The sequence below is a fragment of the Petaurus breviceps genome, unplaced genomic scaffold (genome assembly GCF_028583685.1).
Source record: "Petaurus breviceps papuanus isolate PSGF00001 unplaced genomic scaffold, PetGlider_PUasm1.0 140, whole genome shotgun sequence".
Lineage (NCBI taxonomy): Eukaryota > Metazoa > Chordata > Mammalia > Diprotodontia > Petauridae > Petaurus > Petaurus breviceps.
The window spans coordinates 26,497,226-26,523,412 of NW_027185698.1; the positions used below are offsets into that span (position 1 = coordinate 26,497,226).

At 38.7% G+C, this 26,187-nt stretch overlaps 1 protein-coding gene across 5 annotated transcripts in view; it reads left to right on the forward strand.

The window, feature by feature from the left end:
• PROM1 (prominin 1) overlaps window positions 1–26,187 on the forward strand; it is a 165,092-nt gene that overhangs the window by 125,865 nt on the left and 13,040 nt on the right. For all 5 annotated transcript variants that reach the window (XM_069069400.1, XM_069069431.1, XM_069069421.1 and 2 more), the window contains exons 13-23: window positions 4,526–4,678; window positions 8,293–8,416; window positions 9,438–9,541; window positions 12,715–12,799; window positions 15,405–15,551; window positions 15,984–16,055; window positions 18,867–18,959; window positions 21,074–21,127; window positions 22,192–22,272; window positions 22,397–22,465; window positions 24,867–24,959. In XM_069069400.1, coding sequence (XP_068925501.1) covers window positions 4,526–4,678; window positions 8,293–8,416; window positions 9,438–9,541; window positions 12,715–12,799; window positions 15,405–15,551; window positions 15,984–16,055; window positions 18,867–18,959; window positions 21,074–21,127; window positions 22,192–22,272; window positions 22,397–22,465; window positions 24,867–24,959 — 1,075 coding nt within the window. The remainder of the gene's footprint in view (window positions 1–4,525; window positions 4,679–8,292; window positions 8,417–9,437; window positions 9,542–12,714; window positions 12,800–15,404; window positions 15,552–15,983; window positions 16,056–18,866; window positions 18,960–21,073; window positions 21,128–22,191; window positions 22,273–22,396; window positions 22,466–24,866; window positions 24,960–26,187) is intronic.

Genomic DNA, 26,187 nt, shown 5'->3' on the forward strand with positions numbered 1-26,187 from the left:
GGTATATATAGCCTTCTCCTGGCTCAGAGAATGTCACAACCCTCTTGTCCCACTGCCCAATCACAAAGTAACAAGGTGTGAGCATTCCCGAAAAACAAGCCTCCCTCCACAGCCTCCATATGACTACATTCAGCCTATTAGGGAGCAGAGTATATTTTCAAATCAGGGAAGGTTCTCAGAATCACTTAAGCCTATCAAAGAGCCTAGGGGCAAGGAAGATCTTAAATTCCCATTCCCATAACAGAGCTATACCTAGAATCAGGAAGGCTCATTTTCCTGTTACCTGTGTGACCCTGGGTGAGTCACTTAACCCTGCTTGCCTCAGTTTCCTTATCTGTAAAATGAGCTGAAGAAGGAAAAGCAAACCACTCCATTATCTCTGCCAAGAAAATCCCAAATGGGGTCGTGAGGGGTCAGACACAGCTGAAAATAACAACGGCAACACGGGTACGGGGATCAAACTTACTCTCTTTGGCCCCAGAAGGCAGAACAGGTAGCAGAGAGTGGAAGTTATAAAGTTAAATGGCGATTCAATGTTGGGGAATGCTTCCTAGCAATTTTAGCTATTCAGAAGTAGAATGAGCATTCTCTATTTCAAGAGGCCATAAGGTCTTCCAGCAGAGTCTAGGTGACCATATGGTCAGTGGGGCTCTCTTCTCTATGGACCACTGAGGGCCCTTCTAGCTCCCAGATTCTTTGATTTTCTGAAGATAGAAAGATTGGAAAACTTGTTGAGATTTGTAAAAGGAGCTGTGAGATAATGAAGGTCTGAACCCTAAGAGTAATGGTGATTAGGAGTTTTTCTGGTGTATAGGTAAAAGCCCTAACTGGGAGTTAGGTGATTGAGTTATATGATGCTGGACAAGCCATGGCACATTGCTGACCTTCTGTTTCCTTGTCTGTAAAATGAGGGACTCTAAAGTCCCCTTCAGCTCTAAAATGCAACATTTTTAAGGTAAAGCCAGGAAAATTTGGTGATTTACTAGATATGTAGGGAAGGGGAAGAGTCAAGGATGACTGAAATTTTAATTGAGTTACCAGGAATGGATGGTACCTTAAACAGAGAAATTCATAAAAGGGGTAGAGGTGATTGTCTCAAGGCTGTGTCAACTCCTAGGATAGGCCATTTGGCCCAGGAATGCTTGTAGTTCAGCACTTAGCAGCGTTTGGAACATAGTATGCTCTTTTTTTGGGGGGAGGGCAATTGGGGTTAAGTGACTTGCCCAAGTTCACATGGCTAGTTTTTGTGTTAAGTGTCTTAGGACGGATTTGAACTCAGGTCCTCCTGACTCCAGGGCTGGTGCTCTATTCACTGCGCCACCTAGCCGTCCCACATAGTACGCTCTTAATAGATTTTAATTGATTGATTGCTAATTTTGCTGGACTATCTAGTGTGCTTAAACTTTATCTGCTATACGTGAAAAAGCAATGATGGTGTTGTTGAAGGAACCCTGACATTCTGGGTCTTTAGGCCTCAGTCTTCTCTATAAAATGAGCGGTTTAACGAAACCATCAGTGGTCTCTAAGGACCTTTCCAGCTTTATGATAATATTTCTTACTCCTCTGCCCAGCATATGTGTCTCCTAGCAACAATAACACCAAGCAATTGTTGAGTTCTCACAGTAGTAATAACAATAAGAGAAGCTAACATTCATATAATACTTTATCAAGTTTATCAAGCGCTTTATATTTATTATCTTATTTGATTCTCACAACTCTGTGAGGGAAGTGCTATTATTGTGCCCATTTTATAACTGAGCAAACTGAAACTTAGAAAAGTTAGGTGATTGACTTCCAGTGTTGTCCAGCTATTAACTGAAGCAGGATTGAAACTCGTATCTTCCTTACTCCCAATCTGGCGCTCTATGCACTAGGGTATCTAGAAGCTCCTGGACAGAACCAGTGCAAGGTACAGGGGATATGAAGATAGACTAAGACAAGATGGAAAAACAGTAATAGGAGTTTATATGCAACTGAGTTATTTATGAACATTATTTCATTTGAACCTCACAACAACCTTTTGAGAGAAAAATAGAATGACTCCTCTTCCCATCAGCTGGGTGGTACAATGTCTAGAGTGTTGGGCCTGGAGTCAAAACGCCTGAGTTCAAATTCAGCCTCAGATACTTTCTAGCTGTGTGACCTTGGGCATGTCACTTAACCCCTGTGTGCCTCAGTTTCCTCACCTTTACAATGTGGATAGTAGCACCAATCTTACAGAGTTGTTATGATCATCAAATGAGATGGCAGTTGTAAAATGCTTAGTGTGGAGCCTGGAACAGAGTAAGTACTATGTAAATGTTTACTACGATGACAACTCCTACTATTACATTATTATCATTATCATGGGAGGAAAATGAAGTTCACTGAAGTTGTGACTTAACCGTAGTTATGTAGTTATGAACCTATATATTTCCTGACTCTTCGGCCAGCCCTCCGGATGCTCTGCTTTCCTCTAAGGAAGTAGTTCAGTGAGACATTTTGTCAGGCACTATAGAGTTAAAGTGATTTCATTTGGTTTTATTTCGTTGTTTTCCAATATTTGATTGCATATCTCCCATTCTTGAAGATTTCTCAGCTGCTGGGACAGACTGTTAGAGCTTGTGGGCATGCCAGTTAAAACTAATTGAACATCCATTATTCTGGAATGTCTAGGCAAACTGACAGCATCTCTGTAAAATGGAGATTGACGTTCTTTGGGCACCTGATTTAGGATGCTTGTAACATTTCTAAATATTTAATGCATCTGGATATATTTTTTTTCCAGCCTAGAGAATGGAATAGTATCAGCCTATTGTTCATAAAGACCTTGTGAAGTAGCTTTTGTTTCTGAATTCTTCCTTCACTTTTCTTCACTTAAATAAATATTAATGATAAAACTTGAATTGATGAGCCTTATAGAAATGCTTATTAATAGTCTCCAAAGAGAGCTTATTCAAGTATTGCTTAAGTAGGAAGCGTAATAGAAAGAACATGGGGATTGGAGTCCCAAGACCTGGGTCCAAGTCATTGCCCTTATACTGACTGTGGCCAAGTTGCTTGACTTCTCTAAGCTTTTGGTCTCCATGTATAAAATGACAGTAGTAGTACTGTCACTGTCAACCATCCAGATTTATAAATATTGTCATGTCTCCCTGGTATGACTGAGCTCCTTAAGGGTTTGTGGTGGTGGTGGTGGTGGTGGTGGTGGTTGTTGAGTAGTTTCAATCATGTTGTGCTCTTTGTGACTCCAGTTGAAATTTTCTTGGCAAAGAAATTGGAATGGTTTGCCATTTCCCTGTCCAACTCATTTTACAGATGGTGCAAACTAAGGTAAACAAGGTTAAGTGATTTACATAGGTTGTGAGATTTGAACTCTGACCTTCCTGACTCCAGACCCAGAACTCTATTCACTGCACCACCTTGAGAGTAAAGGACTATTTTTGCCTTGCATTGTATCTCCAGTGTTTAACAAAAAGCCTGGCTCATAAAAAACCTTTAATGAGTACTCAACTGATTGATTGAGAGAGTAGACTTTGGTTCAAGATCTGCCACTGCCACATTGGTTCTATGCTCTGGACAATTCGCCTAACTTTTTAGTGCCCTAGACTACTCACAGTGACAATAAAAGGGGAGACAGTTGCTAATTTGCAGTGGTGTATGTGTCTTCCTCCTCACCACAGTTCTCCTGTACTGATGAAATCACAGGTCTAGACAGAAATCAAGTGGCACATAAAATGTGTGTTGCAATTACTAACCCAGTATCTTCTAACCCACCACTCTTTTTTGGGAAAAGACTTTCAAAAACAAGTATTTCTGGTTCTCACCCTAGGCCCTGCTTACAGGACCTCTAGCAGTCCGATCCAATTCAAGTCAATAAACATGCATTAAATACCTTCCATGTCTAAGGCACTAGATTCAAAGGTAAAAATGAAACAGCCCCTGTTCTCAAAGTGCTTACCGACTCAACTGGGGGAATACAGCATGTATATAGATTAATAATTTGGGGGGGGAGGGGAGATGGGGATGAGGCAGTCAGCCTTAAGTGACTACCGTCACACAGCTAGTAAGTGTTAAGTGTCTGAGGATGAGTTTGAACTCAGGTCTGTCCTTCTGACTCCAGGGTTAGTTTTCTATCCACTGTGCCACCTAAATGCCCCCAGGTTGGTAATTTCAAAGAAGTCAGTACAAAGTAATTTTGGGAAGAGAAATACTAACAATTGAGTAATCAGAAAGAACACTGGTAGGATGTGGTGTCTGATCTATATTTTGAGAAGGTGAGATTTTATTAGCTATGGTTGAAGAAAGAAGTGCATTTTAAGATAGGGGGACAACTGTGGCAGTTTTGACTAAAGGAAGAGTTTTATTAAGAATATTTAGTAGCTGTGTGACCTTGGACAAGTCACTTAACCCCAATTGCCCTACCTTCCCCCCTCCAGAAAGAAAAAATAAAAGAATGTTTGGCTTTTCCCACTGCAGTTTCTTGTATTTGTTCCTTAATGTGCAAATGTTTTATAATGCACATATTAATTGTCATTTTCATCAGATGGCTGTCTTGTTTAATCGCCTGCTGTTTGCTGATTCTGATTCTGGTCTTTTACTACCTGGGATTATTGTGTGGTACCTGTGGTTATAACAAACACAAGACTCCGACCAACCGTGGCTGCATATCAAACACAGGAGGCAACTTCCTCATGGCGTGAGTACTTTCTTTCTTTGTGACAAATTCAAGGGAAATGTTCCAGAGTTCCAGGTTGTAGGATGGAGAGTGAGAGAATCCCTTGGATGGACAGTGACATTTTAAAGAACACAAAGGTCCAGAACTGTGGGTACTCTTAAATTACGTTCAGCTTTTCAAATGTAATTTCTTTGGTTTGGGTACCTTTGCAATGAGTAAAAGTATAAGTGAGCATCAAAGCTAGTGATCTCCAAGTTGTGTGTGTGTGTGTGTGTACTTGTGAAGAAAAGAGTGATGATTCTTTTAATTGTGGGAAGAAAGTAGAGGAAATTCTATTTACACTTATTTTAGCTAAAATAAGGAAGAAGTTAGACTTTAAATATTTGATATGGAAATTGAGGGGGGTGGCTAGGTGGCATAGTGCTGGTCCAGGAGTCAGGAGGACCCAAGTTCAAATCCAGCCTCAGACACTTTAACATTTATCAGCTATGTGACCTTGGGCAAGTCACTTAACCCCAATTGCCCTGCCCTCCCCCCTCCAAAAAAAAAAAGAGATTGAGGTATCCTCATTAGCTCTGTAGGTTAGGCAAGCACGCATCACAGATAATACTTAGGATACCCTAAAGGAAGAGTGGGAGTGCCCCAAAGTGGAAAGGTTGAATGTGGCACCCTCACTCATTCATCTATTTTCAGTGTCTTGTAGTGTATGGGACTTGCTTAATTGGATTTATGGATTACGTTATAAGTTGGAGACAGTTTTCCAATATGTTTAGGAATCTTCCCAATGAATAATTTTAGGGTTTTGAGCCCATTTGTTACAGATGTAAAAATGCAAGAACATTAATGTAGAGGGAAATTCACTAGCTGACCTTTGATAAAGGTAGGAGAGAAGCTTTTTTTGCATTCACTAAAACATAATAGATTTACTTAATAAATTGTTTGGTGAGTTTGATGTGATTGGATGTGTTTCATCATTTTTTACAAATATTGGTTTACCATTTGGCATCAGTGATTCAAAAGTCAGGTTTTAAGTTCGGTTTTATTTAAATGAGACTTGAACATAAGCCAGGGAGGAAGAAGTGAGAGAATTAGCACCATGGGGGGTTAACCAGTGAAAATGCAAAGTTAAGAAACATGGTGGTGTGTGTGAGGAACAGCAAGGAAGTTGGTGTCACTGGATTTCAGAGTGCTTGGTGGGGGGGGAGTAGGTAACAAGGTTGATGATGAAGGACTGTAAATAAGGAGACACTGTAGCTTATTAAATACGATGGGTGATGTGTTCCTATCTGCAGATTGATTTAAAAAAAATCTGTATGTCTATAGATTTAGATATCAATCAAAGTCTCCCTCCCACTGTAGCCTCCCCATCTCTCATTTGAGAATCAATTAGGGCAACTTTTCACATTGATCACATCAAAAAAAAGTTGGTCTTATTCTTTTTTTTTTTTTGCTTTTTGGAGGGCAATTGGGATTGACTTACCCAAAGTCACATGGCTAGTAAGTGTGTCAAGTGTCAAGACTCAGGTCTTCCTGACTCCAGGGCTGGTGCTCTATTCACTGTGGTCTTATTCTTAAATCGAGTCTTTTCACGTCTTGCTTAGGAGATGGGCAACTTGTTTCTTTCTTAGTCCTTTTGGAATTGTGGTTGATCATTACACTGATGAAGAGTTCCTAAGTTTTTCAAAATTGTTTGCCTTTGACATATCGCTGTCATTGTACAAATTGTTGTCCTGGTTCTGTTCACTTCAAGTGGTATCAGATAATATAAATCTTCCCAGGTTCCTGTGAAACCATCTCTTTTATCATTTTTTACAACATTATAGTATTCCATCACATTTATATACCATAATTCTCCAGTTTATTGGTAGTTCCTCAAATTCCCATTCTTTGACAGCTATTGATTGTGAGTTGACTATTTAAAATGCCACCATTTTTGTACTCTTGATTCTTCTTACCCCCAAAGCAGCAATGGAATGAGGTATTCCATTTTGGTGAATGGCTTGAAGAGAGGAAATTAAGTTGCTGTGTATTCACTGAGTGTACCTTTCATAAATTGTCTTAAACTCCCTCCTATTCTAATCCCCCCAGGGAAACTACAGTTTAGGATGGATCCAAAGTGTGATTCTCAGGCCAGAAAACACCCCCACCCCCACGTCCAACACACCCCTCTTCTACTTAAACGCAATATATTATTCCTGCAATTTATATAATGTATTCTGTGATTGACAGAGAATAGGGAAATGCTGAATCCCAGAATAGATGCATATTTTTACTTGCCCATAATGAGTTTCTACCCTAAGCTTTTTCAAAGTTGACTTCAGGTGATCCTAAATGTTCGGTGGAGCTCTCATGTCTTTCCTGTTGGTTCCCTCAGAACTACTCTCTTTCCCATGTTTTATAGACCTAACACATCTCTTGTAGACATCTGGTAAATAGCCAGAGAATTGCAGGAGTAGAAAATATGGCAGGCACAGTCAGGATAATCAGACTAATTAGAATGGTTAGGATAATGGGTTATTTTGTTTGGAAAATTGTTTAAATGATCTTGGAAACCCAGAAGGAAGAAGTGATTTTAGCTGTGGCAACATTTAAGCTTCAGCTTCTTCTGTCTCTTAGAAGGGGAAGGAGGTGGGAGATGGGGGTGTGACTTCCTATGACATTCAGCCTGGAGGGATAGAGAAAGAATCAAAGATACTTTAAAAAAGAATCAGCTGCAGCTATAAACCTCAATGGTTAGTTTGAACCCACTGAAAATGGCAAATTGTTGTTAATAAAATCATCAATAGCATATATGGACACAGAATTGGTTGGGGGATGGGGAGAAGAAAATAGAGTATTTCCTCCTCTATTCTGGATCCCATTTTGATGTCATGTGGGTAGAAGAGGGGTGCCAGTAAACCTGAAGGAGAAACAGTTCTCTGTAGTGGTGCACTTTATCCTCACTGGATTGAAATGAACCTAATGTAGGCATTGAAACAACTTCTCATGTCACTGATGTTCCCACCTTTATTCTCCTTTCTCCTCCTCAATCAGTCTCTGTCTAGTTACTTTTACTTTTCCTGATATTTCTAGTCTCTCATCTTGGAGTAGAAGAGACCAACCTGGGCTCCCACCCTTTGTCTAGACAACTCCATTGCTACCATTAACCTCTAGTACTGGTTTTCTGTCTGTATCTTAATGAGTGTTACTGAGCTATCTACAAATGGAACCTTACAAAATGTTTTGTTTCTTTTTAATGAGACCTTTTGATGTTTGAAGGATCCTTTAGGTATCTGGAATATCATCTGATGACACATTCCTATCTGCCCATATTATTATTTTTATATATATTATATAATATATAATAATATTTAACAATAATATTATTATTAGGCCCACAACACCCTATTTGACAGAAGGTGCATAGATTCACCAACCACATTTTAGGGACGTGCGGAGAACAAAGATAAGCTTTATTGCATGCAAAGGGAAGGTACCGTCCTTAATAGTTTGGACTGACCTATAAAAACCTATAAATAATAACCTATAAAAATCAATAGGTTGTAGGTCCATCATTTCCATATATTGTTTTCAGACAGTGAATACTTTGTGAGTCTTACTAGCTGGGTTGATCTTTTTTTCCCTTCTTCCTACAGTGGAGTTGGATTCAGTTTCCTGTTTTCCTGGGCATTGATGATCATAGTGGTTTCCACGTTTGTTTTGGGTGGAAACGTAGAAAAATTGGTCTGTGAACCCTTTAAAGACAAGGCTATATTTCAGGTAAAAATGTGATTAATAATGGTTTTGGTTTTGGTTGTGTGTGTGTGTGTGTGTGTGTGTATGCCTGTGTATTTTGGTGTCATAATCCAAACTTTTAAATTCCTATAATTAGAATGTGGCTTGGGGGTGGAAGAGGAGAGGAGAAAAAGAAGCAATTAATCAAATGAATTGAGGGTCTTTATGTCAGTAGGCAAAAGAAACAATTATTTCAGATTCTTGGCTGCAAATAGAATAATCTGCATGTATTATTCAGATTAGTAGCTGCCCTTTAAAACAATGAACATTCTTTGTGGAGTCAGTCTATAAATAAAATTATATTTTAAAACATCTTTTAAAATGTTTTGTGAGGTAGAGTTCCCATGTGAGAGGGCTTCAGCTATCAGAAGAGTCAGTAATGGAATGGAGTGTTTATTCCCATTTGGTCTTAGACCAGAGTCAGTAATGGAATGGAGTGTTTATTCCCATTTGGTCTTAGACCTCTCCCTAGAGAATCAGCTACTAAAGACCATTAAGGGAACTGGTTATAGCAAAGATATTTCAGTTATTCAGCTGTACCAATGGAAACTAGGTTCAGATCACTGTTTTGCTAAGTCCTTTGGGTTTTATAATTACAAACAAGCCAATTGTTTTCCCATTTCTGGGTCCTACTCTACTGAACAGAAGGTGCTTGGTATTGCATTGCATATGCTACTCCATGGTAAAGCCATGCATTCAAAATCCATACCATAGGGAAGAGGAAGGAGCATTGAATTTAAACTTGGGCTTCAATCCAAGCTTTACTGGGTGCTACCATAGGTAAGATACTTACCCCTTCAGAGTGTCTTTTCTGGATTAAATCCTGTGATCCATGTCATACCTTTTAACTGGAAAGTCAAGATTAGAATGGGAAAATTAAGCTGTCTTCTAAATTCCTCATATATAAAGCAAGTAAAGAGGAAGGGGAAATGTTGAGGTTATTTTTCATAAGATTAATGTAACTAATTACCTATATAATAATAATGAGAGGCCTTTTGGGTTCTAGGTTTTGGATACCCCTTATTTATTCAATGCACAATGGAAAAACTACCTTTCGGGTCTCCTGTTTAAAAATCCTGATGTTAATCTCACCTTTGAACAAGTTTACAGGTACAGAAATTACCGATGAAAGCTTTAGTATGACATGGTGATGGTTTTGTCTGGTTTTAATTTTTCAACACGAGAGCATTGCCTTCAAAAGTCTTCACTGGTAGTTTCTTTATAATGTTCATGGTAATTTTATCTTAAAATATTAAGAATTTTAGTTTAATCATTTAAAAATATTAAAATTTTCATTTAATCCAGTGCCTACCCCCTGCAGCTCCATTTTGTTTTCCAGCCTAGACAAAGAACTGGATTTGGCATCAAAAGATCTGACTTTGAATTCCAGCTCTTCCATTTGCCAACTATGTGACTGTGGGCAAGTCATTTCCTTTCTCTTAGCTTCCTCATCTGTAAAATGTGAATAATAAGAAAATACATTGTAGATTATAGAGCCATTTAAAAATATGAGGAATGATATTATCCAGGGAACATTATATAAGCATTCCTAGAGCTCTCTCCTGGGTCCTGTCTGATAGCTTAAAACCTACAATCTTGTATCTCTTTTCCTTATATGATTAGTTTAAACATTGAAAATCATTTACTGGGGCGGCTAGGTGATGCAGTGAGTAAAGCACTGGTCCCGAGTCAGGAGGACCTGAGTTTGGTTCCGGCCTCAGACACTTAATATCCACACAAAAAAACTAGCCATGTTACCTTGGGCAAGTTATTTAACCCCAACTGCCCTCCAAAAAAAAAGGCAAAAAAAAATCATTTACCTTTTCCCCCCCCTATTTACAAGGTCTTGCAAAACTCTCCCATAACTTATCTTCATTGAATGGGCATTTAACAACCTGGAAAAGTTTTAGCATCAAATGCAAACTGAGACAATTTCCTGACTGCCCCGTCTTGTAGCTCATGCATGAAAATATTAAAGACAGTGTTAGCAGTCATCTCATAGGTAACCCACTGCTTACTTCACTCAGAGAAGTTCTTGTTTATTATTTTTGTAAATTTAGCACTATCAGCAGATTCTAATAAGGAAAAACATCAAATATATAGTCTTTAGTTATGGAGAGGTACTATACTTGTGATTTCACTGATGAAGGAACATGTGGTTGAGGAAAATCTCTCTACCAAAGGAGGTTGGCACCTCTCTGAAAATTACAGTTTTAGAGAATTGCCCAGGGCATTGAGAGATCAAGTGATTTGCCTGAGGTTACGCAGTCAATTTGTGGCAGAAAAAAGTCTTCCATAATCTGAATGCTGCTCTCTGTCCATCAGTTCTGCTGTCCCTCTGGACAAAACTAAAATTCAAGCTATTAGGATATTCTCATTGTAGAAACTCTCAAGTGATAGAATTCTGCAGCTCACAGTACCTAGCTTATTGTAAGCTCTACATATGCTAGTAGTGTTAATGGTTGGTGGGGGTGGTGATGTCAGAGTTGTAGAGTTGTCTGGGGTGCACTGAGAGGTTATGTGACTTGCTCATAGTTCATAGCTAATATGTTTTGGAGTTAGGACTTGAACCCTTATCTTACTGACCCTAAGGCTGGCCCTCTGTACAGTATACAACATAACTTCCTAAACAACTAGTAAACCTATTATCTAATATTCATTTTAACACAATCAGAATAATACTTTTGGAACCAGTCACCATTAGACTCAGCTCCCACCTGATTTAATTACAATAATATATTATTACATAATGCTATGTACTTTTTACTTTCTAAAGTGCTTTCACATGTGTAAATAACTCCCAATTTATGAGCAAGTGGTGTTGCAAAGGTTCATTTCATTGGAACTTGGAATTTATTTTTCCACAGAAATAATGTTATCAGGTATAGTTAAGGTCCTTGGCTATCCCACACAAATTCATTTAACTCATACTTTACTTCAGTCCAGTGGATGTTTATTATAAATCTACTACACATAAGGATCCTGTGTCAAAACTTATTACAAGTTCCAATTCAGGGTGCCTGGAACGTGTTCGATCTCCTGATAAGACATCAGTACAGGGAGTTGGAACTCTCCTAGTTCACCAATGCTTGTGGCATCATGATTGGAACTTCCAGAAAAAGATATAAGGGCCTTAGCTATGAATCTGTGACTATGGGAGAGGGAAGGATGACAGTAGCACAACTGTGGAGAAGAATATAGTTGCAGTGGATGAGTATGGTTGGGAAGTAAATCTTTGGCCAGCATCATCCCTCTTTACAGAAAAAGAAACTGTAGCATAGAGAATGTAGCCCAAGGTCACATAGCTGAACATTGTCCTTGATTTGGAATGCTGATGCTGACCTTCTGGCTGTCCCCTGGATATAAGAAGTCCATATAATTTGATTTTATCTGTAATTGGTCCAAATAAAACACAGAAGGAGGGGCAGAGGTGGAATGGAGGGAAATCTCTTTGGTAGCTACGTAAGGCTTCAGTGGTTCTGCCACCTCATTGATGTGGATTTTCCTTCCATACAGCCATATTTCCAATCATCCATGCCTTCTTATCCTTTGATTTTTTTTTCCCCATTTTCTTCCATGAATCCTTAACTGATTATTGATCCAGTGGACTGGAGGCCTTTTGTAGATTGAGTATTGTCCTTGGACATGGGAGAATTCCTGAGTTCAATTCTTTCCTCAAATGCTTATTAGTAGTGTCGCTCTGGTCAAGTTCACTCCGGTCAAGTCTTGCTCTCTTTTAGCTTCAGTTTGCTCACCTGTAAAATGGGGATAACAATAGCACCATCCTCACAGGGTTGTTTTGTGGGGCAAGTGAAATATTGTCTGCAAAGTGTTTTGCAAACCTCAGGATGGTTCTTTCTTATTCTTCACTTTGGGCATATAACTAGCCTACTACCATTTCCAATCATGCATCTCTTTGTTGCTTTAAATATTGTCTCTGACCCTGTTCACTTTCCCTATAGAGTTATTGCTTCCCAGGATATTTTTCTGTGACTACTTAATGCTTATCTAAAGACCAGAAAAAAATCCAGCAGGAAATATATACTGAATGCATGGGCAATTCCAAAGTTAGGAAGGTATCAGTGAGCCCTGGAAATAACTCATTACACTCTCGGTTCCCCTGATGTATCTTCAGCATTAGAACCTCTTCTACCTTCTCAGATTAAAAAACAACAACCACAAACCAGAAATTTCAGATAACTTTCCTCTTAATCATCAGCAAAGAACATAGATAGCACCAGTTCAGCCTTTCTGAATATGATTGATGTGTTTATTTCCCATAGTGACTGCAAGAAAAATAAAGGCATTTATACCTCTCTGCAGCTTGATAAATTCTACAATATCAGCAAATTTCTGTCCATTAGTCAGGTAAGTCAATAGAACTCGGTATGTAATGGACACATTATTCCACGTAACGAAGTTATCTCTCATGCTGCAGAACTTGCCTTGTGGGTTTACTAATAATAAATGTTCTTAATGTGGTTTGCTCAAGTCAAAGCTTCCTGGGGAAGGCTATATATTCTTCTATGGTGAAGTCTTGGCACGTGATGCCCCCTTCCCCATATTTGCGAGATTGATCATGCAGTGGCATGTTTGTCCTTTTGGAAGTGACATTGTCAACTGGTTAAGATAATCATCTCGGATACTTAGCAGCTATATGATCTCAGGACATTTAATACATCTTACATCTAAACCTGAGTTTCATAATCTGTAAAATAGGGGTAATCATATCTGTACTACTTCCATTATCAGGTTGTTGTGAGGCTCATACAAGGAAGCATATTGCTTTGCAAACTTTTAAAGCATTACATAAGCATCTGTTAGTCTTATTAAAGCCCCACTCTATTTATTGATGTGGGATTGTATCCTTCAGTTGCCTGCTTTTGAAAGGCAGCGTGACATAGTTGAAAAATCCTGGAGATGGGATTAGAAGACCCAGATTTAAATCCTAGTTCTATACTTTATCCATTGTGAGACCTTTGCAAATCACTGCAACTCTTTGAGCCTCGGTTTCCCTCTCTGTAAAATGAGGATGACAATTCCTGTAGCACCTGCCTTATAGGTTCATGTAAAAAATAGATGGAAAGTACTTCATAGATTTTAAAGTTCTATTCAGCTGTTAGCTATTAGTTTCATTACTCTAAGCCTCCCATGATCATTCAAATTGGGTTATGTCATCCCAAATTCAGTCAGATCACTCTTTATTATCTGCCTGTATCCTCTGCCCCACCCTACCGCCAGATCTTTGCTCATTCCTTCCAGTCATCCAAATCTTCCCTGTTCTTTATGGCGGGACTCAAGATGTACCTCCAGTAGGAGACAGCATAGTAGGATGGAAAGATTTAGATGGAAAAATTTAGAGTCCATGGCCCAGGCCCTTCTGTTGATTGACCTTGGGCAAATCCCTTAACCTTCCTAACCTCTCAAAGTTTCCTTATTTTGAAATCTCCCTGTCCTCTGAAATCTTAAGATATTTGTGTTTTTAAACTATTTCTCATAATGCTTTGTTATACAGGGTGTCCAAGTCTTAGTGCAGTTTAAAACTTTAATAGCTAAGGTGCAGAAGCTTGTGATGGGATGGGTGGAGTTAATTGGGGGGCTTGGGAAAAGCTTCTCACTTTCTTGACTTTCTGACATTTAAGGTTTTATGGTTTAAAAATTAGTTTAAAAATTTAAAAGCCTTTTGGGACATTGTATTCAACACTGTCTCTGTCTCATCTTCCTGTTGTTTTCCTGGTCCAGTCCCCAGCTATGTGACTCCTCTAGGGCAAGGCCCTTGCATTTACATCTCCAAAGGTTTTGAGTATAATAGTAGGCACTGACTAAATGCTTTTTGCTTGGTTTGATTGATTTGGGGCTTGATTTGGGGCCGCCATGATGAGACTCCTCCATGTTTAAAGTTCTGCGTCATGGAGCCCTTTGGCAGTCTGATAAAGCCTATGAACTCCTTAGATTCACAGTGTTAAAGGCATAAAATAAAATATAGAGGATTATAAAGGAAGCCAATTATATTGAAAATCAGTGATCAAAAACTTTTTAAGTTTACAGACTGGAGGTTAAGAACCCCTATTCTTTTTTTTCTTTTTCCTTTTTGCAGGGCATTTGGGGTTGTGACTTGCCAAAGGTCACATGTCTAGTTTTTGTGTTAAGTGTCTGAGATCAAATTTGAACTCAGGTCCTCCTGATTCCAGGGCCGGTGCTCTATTCACTGCGCTATCTAGCTGCCCCTAACAACCCCTATTCTTAAGTGAAGTACTAGTCAAGTAGGGAGTTAATACTCCCTACTATCCATGTAGGTGGTTTGCTTTCCTCCATCCTGCCAGTTTTTTATTGCTTATTCTCCTTCCCTTCTCTCCCTCCTTATCTCGCTCCCTCTTTCCCTTCCTCTCTCCCTTTCTCTTCTGCTCTCCATCCCTCTTCCCCTTCTTTCTCCCTCTCTCTATCCTTTTCCCCCTTTTCTCCCCGCTTCCCTCTCCACTTTCTCTTCCCTCCTCCCTTTCCTACTTTTCCACTCCCTCCTTCTCCCAATACCATATCTATTTTTGTGTTGTCCCCCTGACCCAAGTTGAATGGAAGCTCCTTGAGAACAGTTTCATAAGACCATAGAGTTTGGTTTGGAAGAGACCTTAGAAGTCCAGCCTACCCTTCCATTTACACAGGTGAGGGAACTGAGGCTCAGAGAGGTTAAGTTGTTTCTTCAAGGTCTCACATATAGTAATCAGCATAACCAGGATTTGAACCCAGGTCATCCTACCCCAAATCTAGCACTCTAAGCACTGTACTGTGTTGTTTTTTGTTTTTGTGTTTGTGTGCCCAGTTCTTATCTTGAAGCCTTGCACAAAGATTTTTAAATAAATGTCTGTTGAAATCAATCTAATGATGCCATTTTTTTTCACTTAAAAGATTCAATGCAGAAATCTCTGCAAATTCATTTCTACTTTTTGTGTGTTTTTTTTTTAATTTTTTAATACAGTATACTCAAGATCTAACAGTTCAATTTGAAAGTATTAAAATAAACCTTAGCACCATAGTTTTGCTGGATGAAGTAGGAAAAGAGAACCTCTTGAATTTCAGTTTCTCAGGAATAGATGGAATCGATTTTGCAGCTTACTTGGCTGAGGTAAGATTTCTATATTCTTGAATCTATTATTCAGAGAAAATTCAAGCTTTGAAAATATTTATGCCTTTTACAAATTTTATGGCTTCTGTCACCTGTAACAACAGCAGCTGAGCCCTGGGTTTGGGATCTGGATATCCAACTTTGAATCCTAGTTCTGAGGTTTACTGATTTAGTGACTATGAAGAAGTCACTTAACTTCTCTAAATTTGTGTTTCCTGTTTGTAAAATGGGGGTAACACATACAGTAGAGTATGCTTCTTGATGGCCAGTGGCCAAAACGGTTTAGTTTTTATGTTTGTTTTGTATCATCAGTGCTTGGCACATTGTCTGGCAGACAGTGCTTAATGAGTACTTTTTTGTTCACATCTTCTTTTATTGAATTAAATACCTGTACTGGCTATCTCACCTGAGACTCTTAACATCCTCTTTTAGGTCAATAAGAGTGTAACAAAAGTGGATCTGTTATCATTTGCCAACGATTTAGAAGCAAGAGCAGAACAATTGGTAAGTTTAAATTATTTATTTGAATGATATATTGTTGACAGCTGTTTGGAGATAATGTATGTAATTTGCTTGGCAGACATTAAAGTGCTACATAAATGTGAATGATTTTTATTATTCTCATTATGTGTAAAATCCCTTGGGCACTGGTAGCAAGGGCTGCCCCTTCTCCTACTAAGGGTCCTCAACTTGAGAATTGCATGGATCAGGTCCAATCATGGAGGAACTTGACTTTTAAAAGGGGGAAGTCAGGCTTTTCTTGAATTGTCTGCCCCAATGTGTCCTCACTCCAGAGCAGAACTTTGGGAAATTTTTTTTAAGCAATTGGGGTTAAGTAACTTGCTCAAGGTTACACAGACAGTTATTTCTGGGTGTGGTGCCAAGTATCAGAGCCTGGATTCGGTCCCAGGTCATCCCGACTCTGGGGCCAGTGCTCTTACTCACTGAGCCAGCCACCTGGCCGCCCTGGGAAAAATTTTTAAACAAAGTTTATAAATGGCTTGAGTCTAGGGTTTTGCTAGAAGGTATTAATGTGGTACATTCTATAAGGGAACTCACTATACAAAGTAGATTGGGTTTAGGACAGATCTATGTTTCCTCTGTGACCCCACCCCCTCAAAATGCTTAAAACCAAAATGACTCATAAGTACACAGTGACATACAAAGTCATCAACATTCACAACTTCAAGTATTCATGTGATTTTTTTTTTAAATTTGTAACCTCATTTTCACTTTGGCATTGGCAACCACACATATTTGTAGCAGTGTGCAGTAGAGAAAAAAATGGGGCACCCAGTGTGTGCAAGTTTGTGGAGTGCTTTTGGAATGTCTTACTAGTGTATTACACTTTATTGGTCTTCTTCCTCTTACTATTACAATTCTCCATGTGCATTCATTACACATTTTCATTGTTTGCCTTTAAAACTTTTTAAGTTTTTAAGTTAACTTGAAAAGTTTTGTGTTGCAATTATGCCCCCAAAGTGTAATGCAAGGTCTTTGAGCTCTAAACCCAAGTGTACAAAGTCAGTGACATAGCATAGAGAGAAGACAAGGTGTTAATGCCCGAATATCTGTAGCACAGAATTAATTTTTTTGTTCTGAAGAATTGTTTGAAGATAAGTGTATTTTCACAGATTCTAGCAAAAGATTAGTTTTTGGTGCTCATGGGAACCTAACCCCCTATTTCCTACAGGTTCAATATATCAACGTTCATGTTTTTGACATTTTCTAGAAATATTATCTATGCAAAAGTTAAGGATTTACTCTATTTAAATTAAGACACATAAAAAAATAACCATGTTGTAGTACTTTGAGGCTTGCAAAGCACTTTACAAACCTTATCTCTTTATCCTTACAATAACCCTCAGAATTAAGTATTATTATTGTCACCATTTTACAAATGATGAAACTGAATTAACCATTGGTTAAGTGACTTACCCAGCATCACAGTTAACAAGATTCTGAGAGTAAGTATTAACTCAATTATTTCTGTCTCCATCTCCAACACTCTATTTACCATGTTACTCTTAGGAGTAGCAGGTTATATCCTAGGAGATGGATACTTAGAACACCAAACATGAATGTGTTAGATAAACTTTGTTTCAGAATGTCTGCAGCCACAGAATTAATGTCCAGGTACTGGTTTCCTGGCAGGAGATAATCTCCAAAACAATTCATGAAAAGTTCTCTCTCTGTGTGAAGTTCACTGAGCAGAAAGCTTTTCCTATAACAAGGCATTAGGGGACCAACTAGAAGCCTCAGGTTGCACATGACCTTTATCAGAGGGCTCCCAGGTTGAGTACATTACCAATGCATGCTTCATGAGATGGACAGTGGTATCTATGCCATTCTAAGTAATGTTATTAACAAATTCCTATATATAAAAGGTATCCATTAGGAAAATGTACCCTTTCTGCATAACCAACATTTCTAATAAGAAGTTTCATAAGACTTCCTGGTTCCTTTTTTTAAATTATTACCTATCTCCTTCATTATTTTTTATTCAGCAAAGCAGGAAATAAGTCTTATTTTAATCATGTCTGTACTTTTGGGGGAAGGTAGTATGGTGTAGCAAAAGGAGCCTTGGACTTATTCTGGAGACCTGAGTTTGAATCCCAGCTTTCTACTTCCTGGTCCCATGGCTCTGGGGAAAGGCATTTGCTCTATGTCCCTGAATCTCAGTTCTCTCATTTATATAAATAGAGATAATAATGCTTGTCCTCCCTGTCACCCATAGTTGTAGGTGAGGAAAGAGCTTTGCAAAACCTTAAAGTTCCAGATAAAAGAGAATTATTATAACCACATCCTGAGTCGTACTGTGTATATTTCAGTCAATCAAAAACAACAGAATCCCCTTGGCTTCAGGCAATGCAGGAAAGGGACCCTGATTTAATCCTTCCCAAAGCACTGAAGCACTTATCATGAATTCTCATGCTAAGGGCATGATAGAATGTGCAGGGCTTAAGAATTTAAAACTTAACTCTCTGTATTACGTAGACTACAGTGACTTTAAATGGAGAGAGGATAGCAGAGAAATTCATCAAGCACCCACAAGCTTGGATTTTGTCTATTGGCTGCTGTGTTTCCTTTCCATTACCCATTCCCTTGCTTTTTCGTAAAAGCAAATAAATCAGAAAAGCTTAAAAATCACATCTCCAAAGGTGTCCATCCACACCCCCAGCTGCTCCCTTTGAAAGGAAAGATGCATATCTGTACCATGCTCCCAGATTAGTTCATGTTACTGATGTTATTTTTTCCTGGGGAAGCCTAGCTAAAGTGCCTACTGATCTTGTGTCATTTTTACTGTATTTCTAGCCCAAAGGAGCTTTGGAGAATGCCCTGAAAGGGCACGCAAGCAACATTCGAATGATCCATCGTCAGCATGTGATCCCTATGGAGCAGGAAATGGTAAACATGAGTAAATAAATAAGTACCCAAGACATAATTTACTGTCACTTTTTTTCTTACCAAAAATTCATTCATAAAATCCAGTTTAGAGGAATGAATGGCATGTTTCCATTTCAATACGTTAAGCTAGCGTCTGTTGAGAAAAAATTTCATCATTGTACTCCAGTGTCTACAAAACTGTAAGACAATTTCAAACAAAATGGCTACTACCTTAGCAATCTTGCTTGCTGGTTTTCACTTTTGCTTTTTTAGACCAAGTGTTTGAGTTCATCTTTGTGTGAGTGGGATATAGCCTTTAAAAATGCCACTGATATAAAAATGCCTTTTAAGACATCTCTATGCTTAGATTTCTTTTCAAATTGGCTCTTACTTATTTTCCAATTCTTTCTCTCCTAACTGACTGTCAAGAAATATGTTAAAGCCAGGGTAAGTGCCTTATTTTTATCTAGTAGATAACCTTTTGAGTCATTGTCTTTCTGCTTTCTTCTGTTCTGTTTTTGATTCTCCCTTTGTTCTAGTCACTGTTTTCCCTCTTCTTCCCCCTTAATAAAATTGAATGTAAGTATGTGTTTGTGGGTTAACTGGATCTTTTACCAATAAACATGTTCTTCATGATCATCAAACATTTATCAGGCACTTACTACGTGCCAGGTATTGTGCTAAGCTCCAAGGATACAAAAAAGGGCAAAAACAGCCCCTGCCCACATGGAGCTCCAGCTCTGTTAGAGGAGAAAACCCGCCAACAACCATACACTAGCGGGGGACGTCAGTGAAAGGGCCCCTTGGAAAAGGTACAATGCGAGTGCAGAGTTGAAGGAAAGTGGGAGCATCCCAAGCATGGAGGATGGCCGTTGTAAAAGGTGAAATGATGTATTCAAAGGAACAGCAGGCATGCGTGTATCATTAGATCATAGAGTAGGGAGGAAAACAGAGCATAACAAGACCAGAAAGGTAGGTAGGGGCCAGGTTGTGAAGGGCTTTACAAAGCAAGTAGAAGATTTTATATTTCCTTGTAAAAGTAATGGGGAACCATTGAGGTTTATTGTGAGTTGGGAGAGGGGGCTGATACAGTGAGATCTGAGCTTTAGGAAAATCATTTTGTCTGGTTGGCGGAGGATTGGCTAGAATGAGGAGGCCAACCCTCCCAGGCCTAGCCATGATTTCTCTGGACCATGTTGCCATATTTCAAGTGAGCTCCCTGTGGTCAGGGATTGGCCTTTATTTTGTCTTGTGGTTCCTCACAGCCTAACTCACTGCCTCGCACATTGCAGGTGCTTACTTAAATTTTGTAGAATTCATTTTGATGAAGAGGACTGAGAAATACTTAGGGGGAGGGAAGGGGAGGTTTGGATGGATGCTGTCACTGTCTTCAGTTATTCAAAGTTTTATCTGACAGTATGAGTTTTAGATGAATCAGTGTAAGCCCAAGGATCAGAACTAGGAGTAATGGATGGATGTTATAGGGAAGCCTGTTTTGAATAAGAGTTTCATATTAAGTAGTACAGTCCCAAAAAGGGCTGTCATTTATAGTAGAGAGCTTCCCATGCTTGCATTCCTATTACTGGTATACTGTTTTTTAAATGCTAATAAGCTACTTAAAAAAACACTAATATACTGAGTTTTTAAAAATTAAGTTGATTTTTGCTATCCTTTAATTTTTAAAAAAATCACTCATGCTTATTTAGTCAGTTTTCTCTCTCCTCTTACTTTTTTTCTTTCCTGTGTTCATATTCATTTCTTTTCCTCCTGCATCCCCACAAAATACCCAACTTGTAAAAACCGATACTTCCAATTCTCACAGAACTCAGTGACTGCTAATCAACTATTCATAAGTTACTATTATTTTTCCTTCTACTATATTACCATTTGATACATCTGGAAATAATTGAATGCTTGTTTTTTTCATGTTCTGATATTTCTTGGATTCGAAAGAATTTTGTAAGGTCATTCACTACTGCTCTCAGTATCTAGCAGTTTTCATAGAATGAGGCTGTTCTGCCATTGTTAAGCCTATTGAGATTATTGCCAGATCAGAATAGTGATGGATTGATAGCCAAAGAATCTTGTTGTCTCTTATAATGATGTGGAAAATATGATTTTTGCTTATTTCCCAGAGCACTTTAAATCAGAGTATCAGGTTATTACAGAAGACAGCAACTGAACTTATGGTAAGCTTTTGCTGTTGTTTATTTGTTCTTGCCTCTGGGGAGGTTCTTCAAATTTTAAAATGTCCTCCACCCAGTTTGGGGGGAGAATTACTTCATTGTACATTTTAGGTAAAGTCCTTATCTTCAACCACTTTTAAATCCCAGACACATAGATGCTTATGCAAGCACCTATAAATACAGTGGGCTTAAAGACTTTATCTGCCTGTATTTTTGCAGTCCACTTAGGGTACTGGGTTTGGGTTAGAAGGCCCAGCAGTCTGGTGTAGACTAGTTCTACTCCTCAGCTCTTAGTTGTAAATGGGCAGCCACCACTCCATTTGCCATAAACACTCTGGGTGCTGCTTTGCATTAACTGATAAAGTCAAGGTCATGGTTTTTGATGCTTACATGGGCCAGTTCAATTTTCTGTCTTCAATGGCCAAAGACTGGGCCCCTAACCTTATATGTTAACTTTAGAAATGCCCATGAGGCAAGAGACTGAAGCTTAGATCTGTGCAAATCTTTAACCACTACTGATAACTCCTTCAGACTGCTTGTCTTTGTACTAATTCTTCAGTGATGTCATTTGGCATTCATAGTAACCACTGTGGACAATGGTTGAATAGTCCTAGTGGAATAAATGGAAAGGATATAAGAGTAAAAGAAATCAGGAGATCTAAATTCCAGTCTATTTCCTGCCACAGACTGACTGCCTGTGAATCCTGGGTCAGATACCATTTCCCCTCCCTGAAACCTCCTTTTGCTCATTAGTTATAACTAGACATGACCCCTTGCAAAGAGAGATGGACTTGGAATTAGTAAAACTGGGTTCTTATCTCAACTCTGATACTTCCTTTCTATATGACTTTTGACAAGTCATTTTACCTTAATTTCTTTATTTGGAATGCAGAGATAAATAACCCTTATGCTAACTTACAACAGTTTTGTGAAATGAGTAAAGTACTTTTTCAACTTTAAAGTTCATATGTGAATTAGTTTGCTATTGATTGTACGTATTTGCATAAGAATCTCTAGTTATACCCTTTTATGTCTTGGTACTATTATAATAATTATTTCTTTCTTAGGTTAAAGTGTCTCAAGTCATTACCACTGTGGAAAGTGCTCAGTTCCTCATTAATAATAATGCTTCCTTTATTATTATTGAGGTAAATCCTTTTTATTTTTAAAATGTGTCTGTGCATATACTACACTTATACACATATATATGTAATATTCTATCGGTAAATATAGGCATATACTTAACTATTTTTATATTCAATAAATTTTCAGGAAACTAAGAAGTATATGAATATGATCATAGACTACTTTGAACAGTATATTCAGTGGGTCAAAGATTCGGTAAGTTTTCTCTCTTTCATGTTCCTGGCATAGTCCAGTCATATTGTTTCAGATGGTTAAACATCAGTAAAATTAACATGCATTTTCCCATCACTTGGTTAGCTGCAAAAAAAAAAGTAACTTGGAACTCTTTGAATGGGGGTGGGGAGAGCCTTGGCACTTAACATGGAGAGAAGCGCCATTTGTGGAAAAGGAGCAATGGTCTATACTTCTACACAGTGCAATTTTCCCCCTTGCATTCATTGCAGTGGTTGGTAGGAAAGATGCCATTGTCCAAAGGTGACCTCCAACAAGTGTCTTCATGTGCTGATAAATCTATCACTCCTAGAGACCTCTTAGTAGCAACTGCTTGTCTCGATTGGTCTCCAGTATTTCTGGAGAGTTCCAAAAGCAAGTCATGTTCTTCCACAGACTCAATTGCTGACGAGCTGCATGACTCTGAACAAGTCACTTCCTTTATCTCAGTTTCCCCCTTTGTAAATGAGTTGATTGGATGTGACAAATAAGTACCTATTGTAAATGGAGGACCGCGTTAGGCGCAATACAAACGCCTCTAGAAATACGAAATAAGACACAGCCCTTCACTATGTTCTGCTTCCATAGCCGTGGAACAATAGAGCAGATACAGAAGTGCTGTGGAAGACTTGCCACAGCAGGGAGAGGTCAGGTGAGGAAGGCCAACTGTTCCAGGCATATGGAGCAGTAGGAGAAAAGGCAGAGGGGCAGAGAATGGTGAATATTCCATTTGGGCTACAGCATAGTCCAAGTGGAGAGGAGCAGTGGGATATGGGTCAAGGAGAAGAAGGATGGTGGCATATTTGGGGAAGTTCAGACTTCTTCATCTCCTCTTCCCCTTTGATCTCGTCTTCTTCCATTGGTTTCAGTGGATACCTCTATGCAGATGACTCCCAATTCCATATATCCTGTGCTGGTCTCTTTATAGTGAGACACTTCCAATAGATTGCTTTTGTCTTGTCATCACTTCAAACTCACGTTCAAAATTGAATTCATCACTTTCCGTCTATAACTGGTTCTTCCCTCTTAACTTTGGCATCATTTCATGGCACCATCATCTTCCCCATCACACAAGCTCAAAGACAGATGCAAGTTTTCTTCTACTCTTCCCTCTTGCTCATCACCCCCAAAATCCATTGCTAAGTCCCTCTAGTCTGATTCCCAAGGTATTTTGGACGTCCACATTGGAAATGGCCTAGTTGAAGTTCTGTTCTCATCATCTAGTTATCTACAATCAGTTCTAGACTAATTATAACTGCCTCTTAACTTTTCTCTCTGCTTCCAGACCATTCCACGTCCAAACTTTTTCTCCATATTGCTCTTGGATCAACCCTTTGGCGTACAACCTCAATTTAAAAAAAAAAAAACAACACAAAAGTTCAGTGGTTCCTCATTGCCTGATACTGGCATTCAAGGCCCTCCACAATCTTACTTCAATTTACCTTTTTTAATCTCATAGTAGGTACTGACTCTTCACCTATTCCTGTTGAAATCACCTCCTTCAATAAAGTCCAGCTGAAGAGCTACCTCCCCCAGGAAACCTTCATTCCCTCTTCCCTTCATCTCTCTTTCCTCAGATTTTTTCATAAAATTTTGTCTGGACCTGTAACTGTTTGGTTTTATTTTGGTACATGCCTCTTCTCCCTCTGTAAAACTATAAGTTCCTTAAGATTTATGTTGTTATACACACTTTTGTATCTGTAGCTTCTAACATAATGCCTTGCACTCCACAGGAATTTAGTAAATGTTTGTTGAAAGTGAATTTCACTAAGGAAACAATAGAGAGTCTTTGGAGGTTTTAATTAAAAAAATAACTTGAGAGATTTGTACATAAGAAATATTCACATGGCTGTAGGATGAATAATGTATTATAGGGGGAAGAAAGCAGAGCCTATTGAGATATTCTAGGTGGTGGTAATATGTTTATTGGTGTGATGACAGGGGACAGAGAGGAGAACACGCAGTATTGGAGAGGTGGGACCAATTGTGCTTAATAAATGACAGGGTTTATGTGAAAGTGGGAGAGGACCACATGAATGAAACCAGGCAAATACATGATTTGGTTCTGATCTGTTCCATTTCGTTTCTCCCTGACTATACTCATAACATCAGCCAGTCATCCTATGACAGTGATTTTGCTTCTGGGTAAATAGCAGAATGTGGATAACTCAGGACAGACCTTTCCCCATTACTGGAAAAAATAACTCAATGCACATGTCTTTCTGAGGATGAAGGACTCTGTCAATCAATATAGGTTTGGGAAGTTGCTAACACATTTTTATAAAGGTTTTTACTATCGGGGTTTTATTATAGAAGTTTGGGTTGAGATCAATGACATCTCAAATTCAGAAATATTTGTCTTGACAACCACTTTTTCTTTCCTTAGATTGCCATGGATGTAGCAGCCTGCAAACCCCTTGCCAACATCATAGACACTGCTATAGAGATATTTCTGTGCAGCTATATAACTGACTCTGTGGTAAGTGATGTTTGTCTTTGAAAATAATGGCTCAACCATTTTCTAAATATTAGTTTTTCACTGGTATCGTTCTATTCCCGTGTAAATATTTATATGGTTTTGTTGCTGTTCAGTTGTTTTTCATTCATGGCTGACTCTTCCTGAAGCCATCTGGAGTTTTCTTGGCAAAGATGCTGGAGTAGCTTCCCATTCCCTTCTCTAGCACATTTTACAGATGAGGAACTGAGGCGAGCAAGGGACTTATCCAGGGTCACATAGCTAGGAAGTGTTGAGGCCAGATTTGAACCGGGGAAGATGAGTCTTCCTGACTCCAGATTGGTCACTCTGTACTGTGGCACCACCTAGCTGGTACTGACTACATGAGAGAAGGGATGGGATGGGATGATATGACATGATAGGATATGCTTCATATTTCATACAAATATTTCCTCAGAAATATATCCAAGATGCTGGATTGTTTTGTTAGAGCAAATCCCCCTATATTTAGAATGATTGGGTAATTAAATTTATCCTACTTAAGAAAGACTGTTATCTCCTACAACACAGGAGGAGAGAATGGACTTCAAGGAAGAAGCCCTGGATTCTAGTTAGACTAAAATAAATGTATCATAAGGTTCCTTCCAGTTCTGACTTTCTGTGATTCTAACTTCCAGATATGCCTGGACATGTAATCTTAGGAAAGTCACTTATGTTACCCTGGGCCTAAGTTTCCTCACCTATAAAATGGGGATAATAATATCTACTCTGCCTACTACTGAGTACTGTTAGGATCAAAGCAACTAATGTATGTAAAGTATTTGCAAGTGTAAAAAAAAGTCGCAGAAATGCAAGCTATTATCATTAATTAGAAGTTGCAATCAAAACATTCTAATGCCTTGGGACAATTACCATTAGCCTTCCCCCTTTTGTGTTTCAGCTCTTGTGTCAGGAAGTAAATTTTTTTTTAAATGTTCCATTTTGTCCTGTCCTGATCAACATTTTAGCCAATAAGTTGGGGTGGGGAGGGACAGGCGTGGCGTAGTGTGATCCAGTGAGGAGAATGCTAGATCTGGAGTCAGGTGACCTGGGTTGAAGTCGCACTTTTAATGCTTTTACTACTTAAGTTATGTTACAGTGGACAAGTCAGGAAACCTCCCTAGACCTCAGTTTCCTCCACCACAAAATAAGGTGATTAGACTCTGAAGTCCCATTAAATTCTCAATGATCTTTTGAAGACAAAGGGGAAATG